Below are 25,287 nucleotides of genomic sequence, written 5' to 3' on the forward strand. Positions count from 1 at the left end.
ACTCAACTGCATGTGCCTCCAGACAGCTTACAAATAAAATAAATAAATAAAAAGAAAACAAAATATATCAAACAAAATTTGATAGTTTGTTCATTCTTTTTGGTATTTGAATATAAATTGATCTTTTCTAGCCTCTTGGCCTATTCTGAGTTATCTATTCCTGCTTACAGCACTTTATTTATTCAATTTATATTGCTGCCCAATTCAATATGATTCTGTGTAGCTTAAAACAAATTTAAAACCACAACAAAAACATCTACTGTATTTCTAAAAAAAGCAAATATCACTGAGACAAATAACAAATGAAAACTAACATCCCCTTCTATAAAATATCTTTTAAAAAAAAAACACTTTCTCAATGCCCTGACCCAATGCCCTCAGCATCCATATTGTCAGTGCCTTTTGAAAGATTGGAGCCATCTGGATTTTGATAGTTGAGTTGTTGTTCTATAAGGCAGTTACTGTAATAGAAAAATCAGTCTTCCTGGGCTCCATCAGATTGCTTAATAGAAGGACCAGGTGCATGTCAACTTAGTAGAAATCCGCTTGAAAAGTAGTGTTATACCCTGGGAGCCCAAAATTACACTCATATCTTCTCACACAAATGTATTCTGAACCAGTTGCAACTTCTTTGTTGTCTTTAAGGGCAGTCCTTGTAGAGAGTGTTGCAGTAGTCTATAATGAGATGACTAAAGCATGAGCAAATCTGCCCCCTCCAGGAATGGGTCTAATTCAGTGGTGGGATTCAGCTGGTTCGGGCCAGTTCAGGCGAGCCAGTGGTTAAATTGCTGGCTGGCTCTGCCCCTTCCCACCCTGCCCCTTCCAGGAGTCTCCACGCACCCTATTTTGGTTCCCAGGTAAGTGCAGGGAAGCCTCCTGGCCCAAAACAGGCCACGGGGGGAGCGGTGCACCCCCCATGGCCCGTTTTTGCTCCTAGGAGGTGCAGGAGGTCAAGTTCTGTCTGTCACACCCCCTGTCCATGCCCACGATGGCCACGCTCAACCAGCCAGACATTAGGGTAGAGAACCGATTGTTAAATTATTTGAATCCCACCACTGGTCTAGTTGTATATGAAGATGAAATTAGGATTCATGATTACAATTGCCACCTGTCTCACAGAATCCAAAAGTCCAGAGGAGTCCCTCAATTGCATTGCAGCACTGTCTGGGAAAGTGTCGTTCTATCCAGAACTAAAAAAGGAAAGTCCTCAGGACCTTAAAAACCCTATTAACTTATTTCTAGGATTAGATTAAAGCCTGTTCCTCTCCACCCAAATACTCACAACATGCAGACACTGATAAGAGGACAACATTACTTGATCAGTCAGGGGCAAAGATGGTCATTGAGAGGTAGAGATAAATATCATCAATGTAGCAATATTACCCAAGATGACAGGTGGTTTCATTTATAGGTTAAATAAGAATGGGGAGAGAGTAGAACCCCAGAGAATCATGTAAAGTAGGGGGCCTAGGTCTAGCCCACCACCGCTACCACCACCACCAATAAGCAATCCTAAAACAGAACTATTACATGTTGTGCTCACCATTCTTGTCTTCTGAGCCAGTACAAAAGGATACCATGTTTGATGGTATTAAAAACCACTGAGAGATCAAAATGATCTAAGATGGATGCATCACTTGCATATAATTCACTTTATATAGAACGACACCATAGACAATTTGCCAAACATGGCAAAAGATTGATTTGATGTATATCAATATGACTTAGGGCTTTGTGTAGGTTGTAATGGAAGAGAAATTGGATACACAAAATAATGTATTTAATATGAATTTCTGTTACTGAAATCAAAACAATTTTCTTTTTTTATTATAGTTATTTTTTCCTGATAGTTTAAAGCTGTCTAGCACTGGTTGATAAGTCTTAGTTGGTTTGAAGTATTGCAGGGCTGTCAAACTCACAGCCCACAGGCCGGATGCCTCACATACTGACCACACCCATACTTGGTCTAGCAAAGGGGAGGAAGTCGTGATACATCACGTGACACCGCCGTGATGACGCGAGTTTGACACCCATGAAGTATGGTATTCACAGAATGATAGTTGTGATGTATGATATTCATGAAATAATGTTTGCATGCATTTTAGTCATATAATAGAGACACACTAGAAGTCTCTTTAAAATCTCTTTTTTGCATGTGGATGTAAATATGAATATGAACATTCAATTTAAGTTGGACTCTTCAGATATAATAAATTTATGGTGCCTGTTTTTATCTTAGAAATAGCTTACTCAGTATGATTATAGATTTTTCCAGCAAGTATTGTAGATGTTGACTAAATTTAGGGCATACTGTATTGAATATTCTTGTATCAATAAAAGTCATTATCTTTTGTCAGCATGTATACTTAATAATGTTAACATTAGCATACTATGAAAAAGTTTAAACATTCTAGTCAAATTGTATGTTTCAAAGAACCAAAAGTTTACACAATCTCAACATGGTAAAAAGTTATATACAACATTTCCCCACAAATTTAAATTATACTTACTACTTACATTCAATTGTTTACAGGTTCAAAATAAGAAAGTAGTGAAAATGGCAGATGCCCAAAGTTTAGGCACCTTTCAAGTCAGCACTTTGTAATGTTTCCTTTGGAAGAAATTGCAGCTTCTAAACATTTCCTGTAGCCAGTAAAAGTCTTTACTCTTAATTTTTAAACACCCCCCCCCCATTACTTATAGAACTCTTCCAGATCAGAAAGATTGTTCTGTTTCCTTGCGTGAACTGCATGTTTGCTATTCAAGTTTGGCAGTTCCTAAGTCTCACTTCAAGAGGGATACGGTGGCTCAGTGGCTAAGATGCTGAGCTTGTTGATTGAAAGGTTGGTAGTTCAGTGGTTCGAATCCCTAGTGCCACGTAATGGGGTGAGCTCCCGTTACTGGTCCCAGCTTTTGCCAACCTAGCAGTTCAAAAGCACGTAAAAAATGCAAGTAGAAAAATAGGGACCACTTTGGTGGGAAGGTAACAGCGTTCCGTGTGCCTTTGGCATTTTGTCATGCCAGCCACATGACCATAGAGACATCTTTGGATAGCGCTGGTTCCTGGGCTTTGAAACTGAGATGAGCACCGCCCCCTAGAGTCGGGAACGACTAGCACATATGTACGAGGGGAACCTTTATCTTTTCCTTTAAGTCTCACTTCAAAGTTAGTTTTGTTCTGTACCAAAGAACAAAACTTGTGGGACATCAGTTTCTGGAGTGTTCATTCATTCATTCATTCATTCATTTAGAAGGTTATAGATTGAGCCTTCAGGAAATGACCTTTCCTTGTTATATGCTGAATCGGTCTTTAGAAAAACACCTTATCTTTTTAGAAATTTCTGAAGGCACTTGAAAAAAGGAGAAATAGCATTCCATAATTTCCACGATATAATCTACAAGGTATATTAATTTTCATAGACATAGAGATATTTTAATGTTATGAGAGAAAAATGAAAAATTTCCTTTCAGTTAAGAATGAACCAGCCTATTTAAGAAATTCCCTCAAAATGTTTGACATTGTCCACCATAACATCTTAAGTCATGGATCACTTTTTCATATGACTTTGCAAAGGATTTGAAAAAAATATTTCAATGAAACTAAGCATGCAGTTTTTGAAACCGCCTCAGAAGCTTGGAAAATTTCAGCTACTTTAATGATTCATATAGAATCAAAACTATGATGAAAGACTTCTAGAGATGCTCTTTAAAGTGAAGCAGACATACAATTGTAATCAGAAATACATCTTTATCAAAGGTCAGTATAATTACACTTAAAAAAGAAATTGATGGGAAAGGATTATGAGTCACAAAATAATTTAGCTGTTAATGCAATGTTGGTATAATAAGAAGATATATTAATACAGTAATATTTGCCTTAAAATTCAAATATCTGTTCTGAATTGTACTTGGTGAATGAAACATGTTTTCTTAAAGATTGTAGTCATCTATTGCAATAACTTGCAGAAGGATCCATGTCTATATGTAACAAATTATTCTTAACTATCCTCACATTCTATTTCAGCAATTCCTATGAACATTATTTACTTAATCATTGCTTAAGTAGATAATATTTTCACCACATACATTTCCAATTATTAGTGAGTGTACTGTACACTTAGACTTCCTTTCCTTTGTCCTCCAAACAGCATTTCCTCTTGCAAAATGTTAGCCCACGTCCTGTTTTCTTAATGTGAATCTTATCCAAGGCCACATAAAGCATTATATCTTGTACAAAACGGGCATTTCAATATCTGTGCTTGATTGATGTTTTACTGTAACTCACATCTGGACCCGAGTATGGTTTTCTTTTCCATTGAAGCTTCCTTTCCTTTCAAAGATGGAATGCTGTTCAGTATTTGTCTTTAAACAGTGGAACCTTGTTTTCATTTACTTGGAGATGTGCCAGATTCAGGAATCTATTATGTTTGCATCTTGGAAGCAATGCAGCTAGCTTGGAATGGTTCCACTTACCAGAACTCTAGAAGCAAGCTCTTATGTTTATAAGAATAGACAGCCAGGATTACTTGGATTTTGCTTTTAAGATAATTGAGTTGTGAGCTTTCTTCTTAAGCAAAATTTGTAAATAAAAATCTGTTCTGAATGGGACTATTCCAGAACATATAGAAACAGATCTATAATATTAATAAATTAACATGGTGAATATGTTTAAAGAATAATTGGAAGACTAGTTTTAGTGGGAAAATGTCCAGGAACATTCACATTTTTTACTTGTACAGACGCTTTTTAAAATCCATACATGTAAATAAATATTAATTTGTTGATATTACTGTTAGTCATTTTAATCACTTTTTAAAAATTCAGTTAATACTAATAGCATGATGAATCATTGAAAAAAGAACTATTGGCTAGACTATAAGTTAAAATTGTGAAAATGAAGAAAAAATAAATTGTTTTCAGTATCAACCAGTACATAGAAGTTGCAAACAAAGTATTTGTATATGTAAGGTTTGTTTATGAAACAAATCAGAATCTGCATCCTTTTTAAAGTTAAGAAATACATTTTCCCAGCAAATTGCTTCCCAAGAAATGTACTTCAAAAAGTAGATCAGAATGAAAATATGGGTGCAGTTCTTAATATTTCTCCTTTATGTCACATAAAAAAAAATAATCTGTGGCACCATCTGGTGTGGGATCTCTTATGGGCCACACTCCCCATATTTTACTAGGGGAAACTGCCTTTTGCAATCCACACCTACAGCAAAATTCTCCAGTAAGTTGATTCCAGTTGTTTTATTCTTTTAAATCACATACAAAAAGATGCTGCTAGAAAGACTGGCAGATGGAACTGAGACTCGGAGTCAATGGAAGAGCTTGGTTATTCCTTACACAGCCAGTATATCTAAGAAGCTAAAACAGATATTGGAAAAACACTACATACCCGTGTTCTTTCAACCCACCAATACACTGAGATGGAGCACTGTCCACCCCAAAGATCAGACACCAAAACATAAGAGTAATGTAATCTATACAGTCAAATTCAGTGAGGAGTGTTCAGAACTCTACATTGGAGAAACCAAGCAATCTTTACATAAGAGGTTGGCCCAGTACAGGACCACAGGGCCAGAATCAGAGTATACTATCATTTATTATCTTTTGAACCATGGTAGCGCAATGGTTAGAGTGCAATACTGCAGGCTACTTCTGCTGACTGCTGGCTGCCTGCAATTTGCAGATCGAATTTCACCAGGCTCAATGTTGACTCAGCCTTCCATCCTTCCGAGGTCGGTAAAATGATGACCCAGATTGTTGAGGGCAATATGGTGACTCTGTAAACTGCTTAGAGAGGGTTGGGAAGCACTGTGAAGTGGTATATAACTCTAATTTATGCCAAAGTGAAAAAACCTTCCTTCAATAGGGGTGGAGGCCTCAGATACAATCTGTCCTCCATTTTTTATGCTGCTCTTGCATCAGTCCCCAGGAAGATGAAGACCACTTCACAGACTCACTAGGGAGGCGTCATGTAATGACCACCTAGGATAAAGGATTTAGGAGGTGGGACATTTACATCCCAATGACTTTCTGTGTACTCACCTAAGGAGCCTATCCAGAATAGAAGGGAAGGGGAATAGGAATGAGAATAGAATTCTTTATTGGCCAAGTGTGATTAGACAACAAGGAATTTGTCCGGTGCGTAAACTCTCAATGTAGATCAGATTAGATGAGAAATGAAACCACCCTGGAGGACATATATAAAGTCTCCATAACCAACTTGCTCAGACTGAAGAAGCTATTTGGATAAGCAGCAAAACATTTCTCACCATAAAAGAAGAAATCCAGTTGCCTTGATTCAGCTTCCAGAAAACTCTACTTGGATCACTGAGAATTTTCATTGACATTCTGTTAGAAAAGTAAACTGGTGTATACACCAAGCTACAATTTGTTTTGTACATGTCTCCCCTCAGTAGATTGTAGCATATTTTGCTGGTATTTTTGCACTGAATTGATTAGCAAATAAAAATATTACAATAAAAATCCTAAGGTTTATACTATTTTAGTGTATTAAAAGCGAACTCAGGGATAATTCATACATTTGCAGTGGAAATTAACTAAAAATGCAGATATAACATTACTGTTAAAACTTTAATGTATTAAAATAAGAGAAAGAAATAATATTAATAAAATTTATATTTTGGTACTATTTTTGCACTCAAACATTTAATTTTAGATATCTGTTCAACCTAACAGGTCATGATATACACGTATTTATTAAGAATTGTTATATTCTTTTTCCTGTGTTTGTAGACAACTTCATACTTCATTTTCCTTGTGTTTTTTTAATTCATAAGCATACAGCAGATATAATTGGTATGAGAAGATTGAACAGGAAGACAAAGAAGAGTGTGAAAAACAGAAAACTATTCTTTGGCATATGTTTTCTGCTGTTGCACAATGAGCCTTACAAAGCATGAGTTAAATAATATTGTCTACGTTAGCCAGCTTCTTTTAAGGCATTTTATTGTTGTTGTTTTTAAAGGAACAACAACGGAGATCTTTATAAAAAAGAATCTGTTGCATTTCTGTGGCTCAAGCAGGCTAGGAAAGAGTTAAAAGTATTTGCCTTGCCAAACCGATTCACTAGGGGGGAGGGGAATTTAATAGTTAATTTATCCTCAAAAAAAGCAGGCAGTGTAGATGTTTATCTTTTGTCTATCTTTTGTCAGTGAGGTTACGCTCAAGCCAATTGAATGTTGGGTGGAGAGAGCTTGTCACTGAACTTGATAATAGATTCATGCAAATGCTCAGTGCTGCATATTTCAGCCTACAGATGGCCTTACTGTAAATTCAGTCAGCTGTTTCCCATGATTTAGCTGCCATGACAACTGCTCTGCTTTCTAGTGCCTTGTACAATTAGGTATGAAAAAGCTGAAAAGAATTCATAGTTTAGCATTTCTCTGTTACAAGCACCAAAAGCCTTCCTTCAATCCAGCCAGTGTTTATCATTGTTGTGGGATAAAAAATACATCCCTAAACATCCCTGTTAGGCAAAAGGAATGAAGTGTTAATATACTTACTAAATAGTAAGTGTCAATAGAAAGAGTTGGATAGATTTTTTAAAAATAAAAATCTATACTCTTCAGCCTGGGTCTTCACACTATCCACATATTTTTATTAAGTAGTATTTTTTTTCATAATTCCTTTCTAGAATGAAATTCAGATAGCTTTCATGGGGTAAGATAAAACATTGCTCTAACCATCAAATATGTTTACTGTCTTTAGAAAGCGTTGGGGAAAAGTTGTTTTTCTTCATTTTTAAGAAAGTTGTTTTATCTTTCACAGAGCAATTGTTGCTGACTGTAGGCTGTGGAAAGAAAGACTACTGTTTAGTCATAACAATCATGGATTAAATTGTCATGGAAATCTATGTTTTGATTGCTGAGATTAAGACCAGTGTGCAGGCTTTTCAAAAGTTCCAGTCAAATAAATAATCTTTCCTAAACTTCTCTCATCATTTAGGGCTGGTCTAGATGGAATAGGAGATAATCTTTTAAATGACAGCAGACCAAAGGAGAATGTGCTTTCCCTTTCTCCTTTATTATAAAAATCCTGAGATCATCCCAACCTTGCTTAAGTATTCAGGTTGCAGCTAAAGCCTTGCTCAGTCGTTAAATTATTTGGAGCACTCCATTTGTAAACTCGCTTTGTAGCATCATTAAAAGTTGTTTGTGTGTAAGCTTTTTTCTTCCATAAAGAGATGGTAAATGGGAAATCGCCTTTAGGAAGCCAGTATAACTCAACTGATGTTGGACAAGTTCATATTGTGAGTGTTCCAATTTCTGTACTATGAAAACAGGACTAAAAACAGATCAGATTCCCTATTTAGTCAATATTAGCGACAGTAAAATGGAATCAATTGCCATTATCAATAGCATTCATACAGAAATTTCCCAGTTAAAATGGCAGGGTTTGTGTCAAGGGAGAAAAGTGTAGCAATAGCAATAGCACTTAGACTTATATTATGATTATTTGTCCTTACCAAATACTTCTCAAGGGCAATTCCACATACAGTTGTACAGTAGTTCATGGACAATTTTAAGAATGCTTCTAAGCAAATAATATCAAATGCATGCTAGAAGGCAGCCAAAAATGATAAAAGAAATTGCCAAGAAAGCTAAGCAAATAATAGATCGAACTTTGCTTTAAGTAACATTTATTTTATAGTGCATTCATATCAGGTGATATTATATTACTTTCAGTCATCCTTTAAAAAACATTTTATTCTTAAAGATATCTCTGTATCTGTATTCGGTTATCTGTAGCCTTCATGAATTTGTCTAACACACTTTTAAAAATATACATTCTGGTACCTCTAGCACTGACACTATTTTGTGAAAGTGAAATCTATTGGTTAGACCTGTTTTGTCATTCACTGAACTTTTAAATTTGTTTGAATAATAACTTCCACATAATGAAGTTTAATCATGTCTTCTTCACTTCTATAACAGGGGTGTCAAACTTGATTTCATTGAGGGGCACATCAGGGTTGTGTTTGACCTCAGGGACCTGGGGTGGGGGTGAATGGGGTAGGTGTGGCCAGGGGGGTGTCACTCGTGTCAGGGCACCTGCGGTGGCTACGTGCTATGGAAGGATTTCCTTCAGATCTTCCCTCAGTCTTATTATAAACTTTCTCTTCCCATCTTCCCTTCTTTTTCTTCGTCTTTGTCTTTCTTTGTCTTTCCTCTTTCCCTTTCTCCTTTCCTGTCCCTTCTTGGCATGCTCAAATGCAAAAGGGGAAACATTTATCCTTTTGTTTTGTTTTTACTTTGTTTTGCAACACCTCCACATGCTTCCCACCCCCCATGCATTTGCGGCAGACACCCAAAGACCAGCTGGCCGGCGGGAGGTGCGCGCGCATGCATGGCAGAGCTGAGCTGGGCTGACAGCTCGCGTGCCCACAGAGAGGGTGCTGCGTGCCACCTCTGGCACGTATGCCATAGGTTCGCCATGACTGTTATATGGCATGACACTGGATTACTTTAAGCACTGCCTTATCCAGAATTAGTCTTCTCTTTCTTTTAGGTCATTCAGAGAGGGCCTTCTTAGGGTGCTGTCCTCTTGAGAAGGGAGGGAGCATGGGTCGGAAGAGTTGGGATCCCAATGCTATGGCATAGAATGGTCTTTCCGTGCCGCTTAATAGAAGGATGTCATCCATTACCGGTTCCTGATAGTTTTTATTGATGTGATTATTTTCATGTTAAGATCACTGTTGAGATTCATGTATAGCATCCAGAGTCATGACATTGGGGTAAAAGAAAAATTAAAAAACAGAAATTCTACATATACTCATTGTCTATTTGTGTTTAACTTTCAATGGTACAAGCAACAGTAATTGCCTATCATAAATGCATAATGTGAAGTCTGTTTCCCAGCCTCTGACGGCCCTTGTGACATGTTGCTTTTTTTTTTTAAAGGTTACCTGTTTGCAAGACTTTTTTGGTGACGATGACGTTTTTATTGCCTGTGGACCTGAAAAATACCGTTATGCTCAAGATGATTTTGTTCTGGACCATAGTGGTAAGCATATACACCTAAAATATGTATGTATGTATGTATGTATGTATGTGTTTTACTGTTTGGCTGTGTACCGCCCTGAGTCCTTCGGGAGTAGGGCAGTATAGAAATCAAATCAAATCAAATAAATAATAAATAAAATGCTTTATAAATTATAAGAATCCATTATTTAACCAATTTGCATGTATTTGTATGTAATAACTCAATGACTGATCATGATATACACAATATATCATCCATTCTTATAGAGCAGGGCTGTCAAACTCACGACTCGTGGGCTGGATGCATCATGCACTGGCCATGCCCATGCCTGGTTTAGCAAAGGGGAAAAAGTTGCGATACGTGGCGCCGCCATGATGACATGAGTTTGACACCCCTTTTATAGAATAATTCATCTGATCACACCTTGGCAGAATATACAAGCATTTTTATTATTTATTTATTAAACTTGTGATATCATCAGACTATTTAAGTCTCTAACCAATTTATAGGAGGTTGGCTGCTGATTTAATGTTTAAGGCATTTAATCAGCTTCAGGTTTAGATACTTTGAATCCGAACAGACCCATTTTCTAGTAAATTACTAAGACACACCCCAGCCCCAAATCACATATAAGGGGAGATTTGAAGAATATACTGTTGGAATTTCAGAACATGATGCCTCTGATCTTATTCTCATCAATTCATCTCAGTAAATTATTTTGGTGCCAAACATGATCCTGTAGGCTTTTTGTGTGTAATACAGCAGAATTTTGTTAATACAGCACAAGTGAAACTCTACCTGATTGGAAGAACTCCTGTAGCAATCCACCAAAACATTACATTACAATATTACAACATTACAATATCCCAATCATCTCTATACAGAATTTTTAAAAAATGATTGCACACTGTACTAACAGAAAAACATAAATTTACATTCCAGTCTCTTATTTTACAGCATCACTAAGAAGTCAGTTTGATGAAATGTAGATTTAAAACAACTTGGGGAAAGGTTTATTGCAACAGAACTACACACTGAGTTAGCAACTGTGTTTTGTTCATTTAGTAATAACTACCGTGTTTCCCTGAAAATAAGACCGAGTCTTATTTTCTTTTGGGCCCCAAAATAAGCACCAGGTCTTATTTTGGGGGAATGTCTTACTCACTTACTTTAAGACCACCGCAGCCAGCCTCCCATGCCCTGACACCTGTTGCACCTCTGCCTGATTTGTTCTGCAACCGCTTGAGCCAGACGCCACATGGTACATTGCACCAGTGCTGCCGCTCGTGGCAAGAGACCACATGGTACGTGCCATTGCGCGTGCGAGTGGCAGCACCAGTGTGATGCACTATGCGGCTTCCTGTTGTGAGCGGTGGCACCGGCACGACGCAGCATGTGTCCTGCCACAAACGGCGCCACTGATGCAATGCGCCACATGGTGTCTGGCGCAAGCGGCTGCTTATATTAGGCACACATGTAAAAATCAAGTTAGGGTTTATTTTCAGGATAGGTCTTATTTTTGCAAAAACATGGTATTTAGGAACAGCAGTTTAGGAACTTCTACCTTTGTGGGTGGTTTAATTGAAAATATTTCAATTAAAGTGGTTGTGCATTGAAAATATTTATTCTACTGTCCATCTATGTTGTTTGCAGAATGCCGTGTTATGAAATCATCTTATTCTCGTGCATCTGGAACAACAAGGTATTCTGGATCTAAAAGTCCTGGGCTTTCACGTCGAAGCAAGTCCCCAGCTTCGGGTAATTGAAAACAGAACTGCTCTTTAGAAATTCATTTTTTTCGTATGTGGCTCAACCTTTGTGGTAGAATCAAGCAATCGGAAATTAGTGGCTAAATGTTTTAAGCTTACAAAAATTGCCAGTTCAATAAATAAAATGATACACAAAACAAGGAATAAATACCTCTGAAACCATATGAAAAAACATTTAATGTACTGCAACAAATAATAAAGCTTAACTCATTTTTAAATGTTCAGTAACATTTCAACTTCTCTAAGGAGACAATTCCATAGAGCAAGCATAAGAAACTGTGATCATTGCCTTTTTCACTAACAGCAAGGAACATGTGAAGGCATTTAAGAACCAAGCACTCAAGCAAGTTCCCGCAAAGCAACTTACAACCTTTAAACCACTATAAATCTGAGCAGGGGATATGCCAAATATTACATGCACAGATTGTTCCATGCATCGAACAACTGTTTCAAAGAGGCCAATGCTTGACCCAAAACATGCTTTTTTGAAGTATTTGGTACCCGGTGGGACAAAAGGGGGTGGGAGACCAGACAAAAAGCCAGGGACACTAGTAATTGAGAAATAACTGGAAATTTCATTTGGGTGGTCTGGTAGGCTATGCTGTGGTAATACATGATGGTGGTTGGTTTTTAATTGATTAGCATGTGCTATTTTGACTTGTATTGTTTTTGTAATTTTGTATTCCTTGTTTTTAGATGTTTTTAACAATTGGTAAACCCCTCAGAATTCCTGGGATTTGGGCAGTATATAAATTTAATTTAATTTAATTTATGGTGAGTTGCAGTCTGCCAGATATTTAAACTGATTTGGCATTATTAACTGCTTACTGAGTCCTTTCCAAGGACCTGGTGTCAGCAAATGTTGTTCTTTCATGGTGTAAAGGTATTGTTGCAAGATGTAAGCTGTTCCAAGTACAAGTAGACTCTGACCTATGACCACAATTGAACCTGGAATTTTGCTTATAAGTCGTGAGGGTCAGAAGTTGAGTTACCACACAACCAGATACAATTTTAACTCAGTTTTTAAGCCAATCACATGGTTGTTAAATGATCATAAGTCCCAAATCCAGCTTATCCAATGGGCGTTTCCCCCCCCCCCCAAAAAAAAGCAAAAGCTTTGCAAAACACAACTATGTGATTCTGGGACACTGCATCTAGCAGTGTTCCAATATCTAAGGGGCTGCCACAAAGAAGACGGGGTCAACCTAATCTCCAAAGCACCTGGAGGCAGGACAAGAAACAATGGCTGGAAACCAATCAAGGAGAGAACCAACCTAGAACTAACAAGAAATTTACAATTAATCAATGGAATGAGTTGCCTCCAGAAGTTATGGGTACTCCAACACTGGAGATTTTTAAGAAGAAGCAGGGTTTCAGCTTGAGCAGGGGTTGGACTAGAACACCTCCAAGAACCCTTCCAACTCTGTTATTCTGGCCTGGTGGCTCAGCAGACTGATAGCATTGTGATTAACACCAGCTGTCTGCAATTACTGTAAGTTCGAATCTCACCAGGCTCAAGGTTGACTCAGCCTTCCATCCTTTCTAAGGTAGGTAAATTGAGGACCCAGTTTGTGGGGGCAATAAGCTGGCTTTGTATAAATATACAAAAGTATGAAGGCTATTGCTTAACGCATTGTAAGCTGCCCTGAGTCTCCGGAGAAGGGCGGCATATAAATCAAATTTAAAAAAAAATTCTGTAAATGTGAGCTGGTTGCCAAGAGCCTAAAATGCATTCATGTGACCACAGGAGTAGTATGGCAGTTGTAATTTCAAGCATGGGTCATAAGTAACTTTTTTTGAGTCCATCGTAGCTATGACTAGTCTTAAGCAACCAATTGTAAGTTGAGATATACCTGAAAGCTGCCTTTTGCAATTGACTGGTGGTGATTTTGTCAATGCTGATGATGTTTAAGTAGTCCTCCAGATGTTTTAGAATTGCACACGGGGCACCTATTAGCACTGGTACTACCTTTTTTTTCCATAGTCATTCTACTTCTATATGAGGTCTTTGTATTTTTGTGATTTTCTGCATGCATTATTATTATTCATCTGTACCTTGGTATCAGCCATTGATACAGTAGAAGTCTTGACCTGAGGCTGGAAGATGTGGATAGAAGAAATATAGGCAGGGGGAAGTTATAATTGGAGTGAGCTATTGTGCCAGTTTTGATCATTCCTGGAGAAATAAGCCTTTCTGGTAGAACTCACATTACTTCTACCCAGATTACTGCAATGTGCTCTAGATAAGGCAGCCTTCAAAGACTGCTGAGAAGCTACAGATGGTGCAAGTCCTTTTTGGCAAGCAGGAGCCATTACATACCACACAGAACACCAAGCAATATAAAATCTGATATTTTTTTATCTATAAAGTCTTATGTGGTTTTGAATCCAGGTAGCTATAGAACTATTTGCTTCAAACTAAATGCCATATCCAGTATATCAGGTATGAAGTTTCTTCTCACTGGACATTCAACGAAGAGGAAGAAATCTGTCTTTTTCTGTCACGACACTAACTTTCTGGAATATTCCCCTGCTAGATAGAAATCCTGAGGGTAACCCCCCCCCCATCCATTTTGACTTTCAAAAAAGCTGCTAAAACTAAGCTGTCCCCCCCCAAATTTTTGTAATTAGTAATTACTAAGATTATCAGGTTTGCATTTTAATAGTAACATTATAGTTTATTAATGAATTATTTTGATTGTTTTTGGATAAGTCATAGTGTTTTTAAGGCTAAACCATCATAATTCATTTAACAATGAGGTGGCATAAAATATAATTAATAAATCTCCATATTGGCAATACCCAGCTCCAGAACCTATAATAACCAACTCCTGTAGTTTCATATAAAGCAAAAATGTGCTTTGTACAGCAGAGCTGCCAATATATATACCCTGTCAGGGTACAAAATAGTATTTATTAAGATTGTCCCTTCAAGTAAGAGAGTGACTATTGTATAGGAAGTCTCTAGTCACCATCTGGAAATGATGGTTAAATACTGATGAAATGAAGCAGGTCAACAGTCACACTGCCTCTTTTCTGAAAGAAGTCACCAATTTGGGCAACTGGGTTATTTTGTCCTAACCAGACTTCAACACAGACTGAATTAGGTTCAGATAATCAATGTACTTACAGACATTTTGACTTGGAATGTAGTTGTGGAAAACAATGTGCTCAGCAACAGCTTTTCAACGTCAGAAGTTGTGGGGAATGTAAACACAAGATTATCATTATTACAGTATGTTTTAAGAAGTTGGTGGCTGAACTCAGGGCAGTTCTCAGGTAACAAACAAGACAAATATCAAAAGTATCATATGTACACTGCAGTTCAAGTGTAAGGATCAAGGTGATAAATAATGGAATGTGCTTGACAATGTAGCATCAGTATTGTATAACACTAAAATTAAACAGACAGTAATTAAATTTATTTCTCAGAAAGTATGCTAGATTCATGGTTTTAACTTCATCTCAAACTGACTTCCGCACCTTTCTCATAACATGGTTATGCTTGAAACTCTTTAAAAATGCTTGAAAGTTTCTGTTTCACACTTATAATCGTTCAACTTGAAATAATTCAGATTTGAAACATTTTGCATCCCTGCTCTTTTTCTTTTTGCAATAGTTTAATGAGTTTTTATGTTAGTTTAAGTCGTATCTGTGGTAATATATTTAAGTTTATTGTATCTTTGCTAGAAAACAAATAGTTGAATTTCTTCTCTCTCTCTCTCTCTAGCATTTTCTCTTCTTGACTATGAATAACCTTTCTTCTTTTTCTTTTTTATCAATTGAATGAGTACAGTAAAGAGGGGTGGCTACTACTCCAGTACATGCTCTTCAGCAAAATCCCCAGGTGAGCCATTCATGCTATGGCTTCATATCACCATCTTTTCGCCTACATTTTTATTTTACTTTTCCTGTCTGTTGATCTATTCCTTTATCTTTACATTATACATTTTATGATTAGCAAAACTAAGACTTGATGTACTTACTCCCCTTTTCTGTAAGACCTTGGAAAATATATATGATATTTTCGCATATATGATACTAACATTATATTAGATAACTGATTTATTAAGGTATCATTTAAGTTGATAGTCACTATTAAAGAAAGATTTGTTAACCCAACATACAGCTAAGTTTGAGGTTGGAGACATACAGTTACAACAACAAAAATAAAAAATAAATACATAATGAAATAAAGCATATTTTCTAATTTGTTTATGTAGAAAGTTATGTCAGAAATAAAACTCCTGTTAATTAGCATTAGAGATTTGTATATCAGTTGATATTAGTGAACATAGTGGCTTCCAAGGTCTTGATGAATGCAGCTGAATTAACTGTTTTGCTTACAGTATACAGTATAGGTTTATAAATAGCGTTTTGTAAATACCATATACAGTATAGTTTTATAAATAGACTTGTGAAAGATGCTAGCCCGCAAAAGTATTTATTAGCCTTGTAAAAAGTTAATCGTCTGATTTTCATTTTAATATCGACTACAGAAAAGGAAAGTTTTCCTTCCTTTCTGAGTAGGATAAAGCATGGCCACTTTCTTCTTCACTTACAAGACATTAGTTCTCATTTCTGTTAACCTGAAGAATTGTTAAACATGAACTTGGTATTCTGAAACTGTTTCCAGTTTCTGGTTTCTGCCATTGAGTGATATGATTTGAAGTTTTGAAATATTGTAGGTAAGTAACTTTCAGAACAATATGAAAACTCTACACTTCAAATAAGAAGGAAAAATATTCATCATGCATATTAGTATCTTTTGGAGTGGTTATTGTTTTGTTATCTGGAGAGCCCCTGATTGTTTTTCCCTTGTCTTCCATTGCAATATAGCTTTTATATGATATGGATTCATCATTCACACCTGTTTGAAGCCAATTATAAGGATGCTTTTCAGAAGATTTTCCTTTTGACAATTTATATTTTATGCTCTTTGGAGTCGTGCTATTGAACACGGCCAGCTGGCTCTGTTCCAGACTCCTAAAACTGACTGATGATTTAGGAAAGTTAAAAATTCAATTCTGGCTCTTTGTAAATGCAAGGAGAGTAAACTACTTGTTGTTTTATTTTGTGTATCCAATAGATACAGAGAACTTGTCTGCAGCTTGCTTGATAAAGATAGAGGCTCTTAGAGGAAGATATAGACAGTTGCAAATTTGGTCTAAAAATAAAATGAATTTTCTAGTTGTGGGTAGACTGTAGCTCTCTAAATTCCCAGTTACCTCTTCACATTCTGTCTGAGTATTCTGTGTATTGTGTGCAGATCTGAAAAATGCCAAGGTGGGGAAACCTGTTCTTAAACATTGTGAAAAGTAACGCTGTTAGTTTAGAGAAAGAAGGCTAGATTCTCTGCATGCATGTTGGTTGTAAATATTAAAGACTTTTATTTGTGTATATATTTTTGATTTATTTATTTATTTTAAATCTTGTTTGGCATATTCATCCTTGCAGATATTCACAGAGCACCTGTTAAATGAATGTTCTGTTGCCCATTATAGACATTCTTTACAGAATTCAAATGTGTAAGTTGTTACAAGGATTTCCATGGAAACTAAATATCTAGTTGACAGACTCATTTAAAAAAGCAACTGAACTATAGTTGAAAACAGTATGGCTCCAAAAGCATTTTCTTCTCTCTGGGAAATCATGAAAACACTAAAGCATAAATATCGTTGGGAGCATGGTAGCTATGTTCCGACACCTTATAAATAAGGTATTGTTGGTACATGTTACAGTCTGATGAAGCATTGCAAAAAAACTTAGGGAGTCCAGTTAATAAAGGATGTCTTATTTGTGCATTTGTTTTATTTAGAAATGTGTATGCCATCCACACCTGAATGGATTTGTTTGACTTTTTAAATTTTATTTTTATTGTTTTTAAATCAATAACAAGAAAAAAGAAAAGCAAAACATGAAGTTAATTATAATGCAAAGACATACATTTTCAAAGAAGTGCATTAAAAAAGTGAAATATAGAATGGAAAAAATAAAAAATGTTGCAGCAATGAGCTGTAGCAATTCTCTATATATTTGTCTAATGTAAATAATCAAGTACACATATGTTAATTTTTAATACAGTTATATAACCCTAACTATCTTCTATTAATGCACTATCATTTGTGTAAATGAGTTCTAGATTTCATTACATTTATCCATACAAAGTCTACATCTGTAGGCAATCCATTCAAACATGGCAAATGTCACAAGGTTTTCTATCTATTGAGTGAATGGGGCCATACATTTATCTTTTCAATGTTGCAATGTTGGTCTTTTAGCCATAATAAGGACACAGAGAATCCATTTATGTGGTCCAGTTGTGAAATTCCATGCACTATCCTGTTTCCCCAAAATAAGACATCTCCTGATAATAAGCCCAATCAGGCTTTTGAGCGCATGGCAATAAGACCAAGCGCTTATTTCAGGGTTCAAAAAATATAAAACAGGGTCTTATTTTCGGGGAAACATGGTAGGTACGTAATTCAAGAGAATGTTACCCTTTGAAAATTTTAGCTTTTTTAAGCTTCATATTATTCATATACAGTCCGCTACTATCTCTCAAAATTTAGTAAGTTAAGGACATTGTAAAAATGTGTGTTTTAAAGAAACATAGATCTGTTTGACTTAATATAAGAAAATTATATGAAGGGTAGAACAAAAATGTAAGAAATCTAAAATACTTGGTTAAGATAGGTTTTAAAGCCCCTCCTAACCTGTAGTAAGAACAGGTCTGCCTTGACACTTACAGGAATTTGTTCCACAATATAGATCTCAGGAAAACAAAATTGACTTTTTATGTTGTCTCAAGAATCAGGTTTAATTTAAGGAGATTATAATAGCAATAGCACTTAGACTTATATACCACTTTACAGTGCTTCACAGCTCTGTCTAAACGGTTTACAGAATCAGCAAATTGCCCCCAACAATCTTGGCCCTCATTTTACTGACCTCAGAAGGATGGAAGGCTGAGTCAACTTTTAGCCTGGTGAGATTTGAACTGCCAAATTGCAGGCAGCCAGCAGTCAGCAGAAGTAGCCTGCAGTACTGCACTTTAACTACTGCAATATTGTGGCTCTAATCAGTGGTTGGACTTGCAAAAGATGTTCCATTGTAAACAAATAAGCATATTGAACCACATAGTTATTTCAATAGAAGTAATGTAGCACTTGTGACACTCAGGTAGCACTTGCACTAATTGAGGCCAGCTACAATTTCTGAATCATCTTCAAGGATTAGTCCATGCATTACAGTAATCCAACAGGTCTTCTTCAAAAGGATGTACTGATAAAACATCTGATAGCGAAACAATTATAACTCAAAAGTCAATAAGCAAGACATACACATAAAGCTTACAGATAGACAAGATAAATATCAACTGTTACCAGTACAACACAGAAGAAAACTCTTAAAAGCAACCTTTCCAGTTTGCTGTTTGAGAAATCTGGGCACTGTGGTCAAAATGTACAGATAGTTCTCTATTTACGACCAAAATTGAGCCCAAAATTTCTGTTGTTGACATATTTGTTAAGTGCGTTTTGCCCCATTTTATGACCTTTTTCTCCCCTCAGTTGTTAAGAGAATCACTGCAGTTGATAAGTTATTTGTTGTTAAGTGAATTTGGCTTCCCCATTGGCTTTGCTTGTCAAAAGGTCGCAAAAGAGAACCACATGGCTTTGGGACACCCCAACGGTCATAAGTATGAACCAGTTGCCAAGCATCTGAATTTTGATCACATGTTCCTGGGATTGCTACCAAGGTCATAACTATGAAAACTGGTCATAAGTCACTTTTTTCAGTGTCATTGTAATTTTGAATGGTCAGTAAATGAATTGTTGTAAGTTAAGGACTACCTGTAAATGCAAGGATACCTGGAAAAGGTTGTGCTGATGCTTGAATTGACATACCAAGGAAGACTTTCTTATCAAGTCCTAAGGATATCCAAGGAAAAGGACTTAGCAAAGAGAATTCTCTGGGGGAGAAAATGTTTGAATACAATGAACCATTGAAAGCAAAGAAAAAAAAACCCCACAAGCATTAGAAACGGGATTTAACAGCTCTTTAATAAGCATGTCTTATTGAACTTGTTATAATTTTCATACTGTGTATCACCAGAGGGGTATTTCCAGACAGTTAACATAGATAAACTGAAACCATCACTAGAACTTTACTACAACTTTACTAGAAGTCCAATTTTTACTTTACTGCGTAACATGTTCATTTCTCTTCTTTTTTTATAAGTCAGTGGAGCCCCCAGCAGCCAGATTTCTACTCCTAAATCAACAAAATCATCTAGTTCCTCACCAACAAGTCCTGGAAGTTTTCGGGGACTCAAGGTATATTTTATGTAATTTCATCTGTTTCATAAAAATATTAGGTGGCATTAATAATATTTATTTACATTTAGAATATTTACATTTATTTACATTTAGAATAATTGGAAATTATTATTAGATTTAAATTTATTATTTATTATTATTATTTAAATTTATTATTAGGTTTTAGATTTAAAACACAGATTCCAATTGAATGTTAATCCCTTACAGTAAGAACAGTTCAGCAGCTGGCATGGCAGATTGATTTCATTTGGATTAGATTAAGTCTATGATTCTATTAGTCTTTTCTGTTTCTCTTTCTTTTCTGTTAAAATCATATTGTAGAAAATATAGGTTATTGTTTCGGTCCAGAAATACTCAAAATGGACCCATTGCAATAAATGAAATTTAGATTCGTTAATTAGCTTTTTAAGTCCCACTGATTTTCAGTGTTATCTGCTCAAGAAGTTTAAAGGATTAACTATGATTATTGATAAAAAAAAGTATATAATAATGGTTTTTAAAAAATGGGATTGCCACCTAGAGTCGACAGTATGCATGTAGCGAATTTATCTGATCCTAAGAAACTAAGCTAGACTCAGGTATTAACAGATACAAAGACTGTTAGAGAATTTCAATAAAATCTTATTTGACATATGATGGAAGGCTGAAACTGTAGTTCAGAAATATTAAATAACAGTTATTAAATATTTAATATATATTAAATATTTCAATTTGTTTTGCAGTATGATTTTGATGTATGTTATTGCCATAGCATTAGTTATTTTATCTACTGACAGATTCTCCCTCCTTGTGAATCTTCTGCTAATGTAAATGGTGTGCCTGAAATATCTCCTTCTCTGAGTCCTGAAGGTAAGAATCTAATCGGGCATGTTAATGGTAATTTCAGATCGTTTTTTAAAATAAATCTCCATGTAAGTGATATTATAATATAGAAATATTAAATGCTATTGTCTAACTTTAATTAAATGTAATTATAATCTGATTTAAATATAAATTGCAGATGAATGGAACCAGCAGTGATTTATAATACTGTAATTAGAGTCTTCCTGTTAGAGATAACCTGTTTTTACTCACTAGTGTAGAGGTGATACCTAATGCCATGGGATTGGGCTATCTGAGGACTGCCTCTCCCTGATTACATTAGCCCTGCACAGTGGTGAAATTTAATTTTTTTTACTACCGGTTCTTGGGAGTGGCTTGGTGGGCGTGGTGTGGCTTGGTAGGTGTGGCTTGGTGAGTGTGGCTTGGTGGGCATGGCAGGGGAAGGATACTGCAAAATCTCCATTCCCATCCCACTCCAGTGGAAGGATACTGCAAAATCTCCATTCCCACCCAACTCCAGAGGAAGGATACTGCAAAATCCCCATTCCCTCTCCACTCCTGGGGGAAGGATATTGCAAAATCTCCATTCCCACCCCACTCTGGGGCCAGCCAGAGGTGGTATTTGTTTGTTCTCCGAACCACTCAAAATTTCCGCAACTGGTTCTCCAGAACCTGCTGTCAGAACCTGCTGTATTTCAACCGTGTCCCTGCCCCATTAAATCTGTCAGTGGGTACCATTAGCTATGGATCTGCATCTCACCGGCTCAAGGTTGACTCAGCTTTCCATCCTTCCAAGTTGGTAAAATGAGGACCCAGATTGTTCGGGGCAATATGCTGACATTGTAAACTGCTTGGAGAGGGCTGTAAAGCACTGTGAAGCGGTATATAAGTCTAAATGCTATTGCTATTTGGTGGGTTCCTCTATACGTGACTTCTCTGCTGTGGTGCCAACCTCATGGAACATTCTTTCTCCCAAATTAGATTACCTCTATTTCTTTGATATTCTGGAAGGACCACAAGATCCGGTTATATTATCAGGCCTGGTGTTCTCAGGGAACCAGAGACATGCTTAGATGGGTACATTGCTGAGGTGGCTTCTCTGTGCCTAAATTTTGTGTATCTGATTTATAGGATTGGTTTTTTTAATGTGATTTTTATTTTTCTATATTTGTTTTTTTTTTCTGCTTGTTGTATGCTGCTTCACCTTACTTTGAGGTGGTTGACCATACAAATTTGATTAATAAATAAATAAATTCCCTTATACGTGTGCACACGCACACACACACACACTCTTTTTCTCACACACACAGACTATAAAAAGAATAAATATGGCAAGTGGGTGGTCAAAGAAGAAGTTATTTGGAGGCTAAAATTATGTCCTGTAACCATTTATAAGGTTTTGCATAAGACACTTATTTATATATTTTATTAAGTGTATAAAAATTCCCTTTTTAATGACTCTGTAAAGTAATGTTCATATAAATATTAACATGAACCTTTATTGTTTCTGTTCAATAAAATAAAATAGATAGATATAATATTAACATTCAGCAAAGTTAGGCAAAGACTGAATTGGGATATATTTCCTCTTTTATAAAATAAAATCTACATGTTCTTAGCAAACATTTACATTTATTTTGAATTTTTAGTCTTTGCATTGCATTACAACATCCTTTTCCACCCCCAGGGAATGTTCAGATATACTGTATTTTTATTCCTAACACTTCGGAAGGGATTTGAATTAATGAAGACTACAAGAGAATCTCAGCATGCAAATTAAATCTGTGTGTGTGTGTGTGTGTGTGTGTGTGTGTGTGTGTGTGTGTACATGTGTTTTCGAGTCAGTATTGATTCCTGGCAACTGCCTAAACACGTTCCTGCAGTCCTCTTGGCAGGATTTCAGAAGTAGCTTGTCCTTGTCGTCTTCCTAGAACTGAGAGAGAGTGAGTAGTCCAAGATTATTTAGCTCGCTTCAAGCCTGTCCAGTCTGAAGGGCTAAGTCAAAAGCTGAGGCCCCTAACAACAAGGGCGGGACTTAACAACTATGACAGACTCAGTCCATCAATCTGAACAGACGAGTACAACCTGTCCTGGCTGCTGTCTCCACCCGCAATGGAGAACTTGAACATCCTCTCCTGGTTTCTGGCTTGTTGCCTTAACCACTGCACCAACCTGGAATACATTAGAAAACAAGATTAAGCAAGGCAGTTTAGTTAAATTGTGCTCTAAAAGTAACTTAATTCTCTTTATTTGTTGCAATGAAACACTTCCCGTTGTCTTCAAGCTTTCTTTTAACTCAGGGGTGGCAAACTCCCAGCCCACGGGCTGGATGCATCACGTGCTGGCCATGCCCATGCCCGGTTTAAAGAAGGGGGGGAAAGTCCTGATAGGTCACATGACGACGCCGTGATGCCGGGAGTTTGACAGCCCTGTTTTAGCTCTTACCTCTTTAGTTTGCAGAGCCAACAGTTTCTAAGGAGGTACTCCTGGCTTTAGGAAGTGCTGGAGAATACTCCAGCTTCAGTGAAAAGATTGGTAATACCCTAAAATACAAAAGACAGGACAGCAAAAGGCAATTTCTTTCAATACAAGCTGGAAGGCATAATTCTTTAAAAAAGGCTGTGCATCACAGCCTTCTCGGGCTTTTGTGGTGTGGGAATATCCTCATAGATTTCTCCAGTTGCATAGACTTCAGGATTTTAGCAAGTCATGCTGCAGAATACTAAGATAACATTTCTTTAGCAAGAATAGAAGTAACTTCGGTGCAGCTGCTTCACATGTGCAGAAGAAGCCTCTTGTCGCCTTTGCAAATGTGAAGGGGGTGTAAATCTGAGCAAAGCAAAGCAACACAATCTCTTTCATCTTAGAACATCTTTGATCGAAGAAAATATATTAACTAAATTTAATGCTGCCCGGAAACCACTTATCAACTTTTTGCGTGAAACAGAAAAGAATGAATTTATGATATATGGATTTGATGATTAGAAAAAATATAGAATATAGAAAAAATATATAGTAAGGTTAAACTACATTTAAAAATTATAACTGCTGCAAAAAAAAATCAGAAGTTACTCCTTTATATTTTCATTGTTTCCTTTTTTCCTGCACTCTTGGCTTTATCTTTTCTGTCTTTGTTTCTTTCTTTTTTTTCTAGCTATTAGTTCTTGTTTTTATTTGTCTTATTTAAAACCTTAGTAAAGTTGTTGGGAAAAAACTGGAGAGACCCCATTGTTTTGGTACATTATTTCATTCAAATCTACAGTCGTTTCCTGTAGAAGAGTTACAGAGTCTTTGAGAAAATGAGGCATAGAAACATATTATGATGACCCTTGGATGATCCTTATTTAAACTTTTTCTTCCATTTTGGATTCATTTTATTTGGATTTTTTAATGTACATTTTATAGCATTTGTTTGTATTTTCTCTAACATTTACCTTTTTGTATCTTGAAGGTATAAATGGAAACAAGTACTCTGAGACAGCCACCATTCTTGAAAAGTACAAAGTGGGAAAAGTGATTGGTGATGGTAATTTTGCAGTGGTAAAGGAATGCATAGAACGGTGAGCAAGGATATTGCCTAGATATCTCACTATTTTCTTGCAACTTTAGAATGAACAGTGAGAACATATAGGCAAATTATTATAATTTCAAGTAGAACTTTAAGGGCCCTTCCTCTTTTCTGGCACCTGTTAGAAAACCTGAAATTTCCAATATAATATTCTCCTCATAACTATTGGCATCTGATGATAACTATCAAAATTATCTATTTACCTTGGGGGGGATAATACCCATTATGATAATGGATTATATTATATACTAATGCAATGATTAGTAGGAAACTTTGAAAAAGTTTTATTAGCACTAGAAACTTTAGGTTTTCAGTATTATTAGTCAAACTAAACAATGTATACTTTTGATAATTCTATGCAGTTTCGTGTTTCTAGTTGTTCATTTTTTTGGTTGTTCAATCTCATTGTTAGAAAAGCTGGGAAAAATATTGCTTGAATAGAGTCACTTGATTGAAATGGTAGGCTATGGAAATTGAATCAATCATTTAAGGTAGTGTTTCTCAACCTTGGAAGCTTGAAGATGGGTGGACTTCAACTCCCAGAATCCCCCAGCCAGCAGCGCTGGCTGCGGGATTCTGGGAGTTGAAGTCCACCCATCTTCAAGCTTCCAAGGTTGAGAAACACTGATTTAAGGGCTCAATGGAAAGAACAATGTGGGTATTCAGTGCATCAGTAGCTTTCTTAGCAAGGATAGGCCAACACCATTCTTTTGTAATTGTCAGTATTTGTTTGATAATGAAGTTCACAAGATGAAGACCACAAGAGAGTAGTGGA

General features: G+C 36.3%; 1 protein-coding gene across 3 annotated transcripts in view; it reads left to right on the top strand.

Moving 5' to 3' along the window:
• The window catches only part of DCLK2 (doublecortin like kinase 2), a 63,461-nt gene that overhangs the window by 13,040 nt on the left and 25,134 nt on the right, over positions 1 to 25,287 (top strand). For 2 of the 3 annotated variants that reach the window (XM_070948146.1, XM_070948147.1), the window contains exons 3-7: positions 9,933 to 10,035; positions 11,668 to 11,772; positions 20,025 to 20,119; positions 20,899 to 20,971; positions 24,396 to 24,504. In XM_070948146.1, coding sequence (XP_070804247.1) covers positions 9,933 to 10,035; positions 11,668 to 11,772; positions 20,025 to 20,119; positions 20,899 to 20,971; positions 24,396 to 24,504 — 485 coding nt within the window. Of the gene's footprint in view, positions 1 to 9,932; positions 10,036 to 11,667; positions 11,773 to 15,579; positions 15,631 to 20,024; positions 20,120 to 20,898; positions 20,972 to 24,395; positions 24,505 to 25,287 lie in introns of all 3 variants that reach the window. The other variant, XM_070948145.1, reaches the window with a different exon arrangement.

This window comes from Pituophis catenifer, unplaced genomic scaffold (assembly GCF_029215685.1).
Source record: "Pituophis catenifer annectens isolate HBS135680 unplaced genomic scaffold, rPitCat1.0.hap2 SCAF_8, whole genome shotgun sequence".
Classification (NCBI taxonomy): domain Eukaryota; kingdom Metazoa; phylum Chordata; class Lepidosauria; order Squamata; family Colubridae; genus Pituophis; species Pituophis catenifer.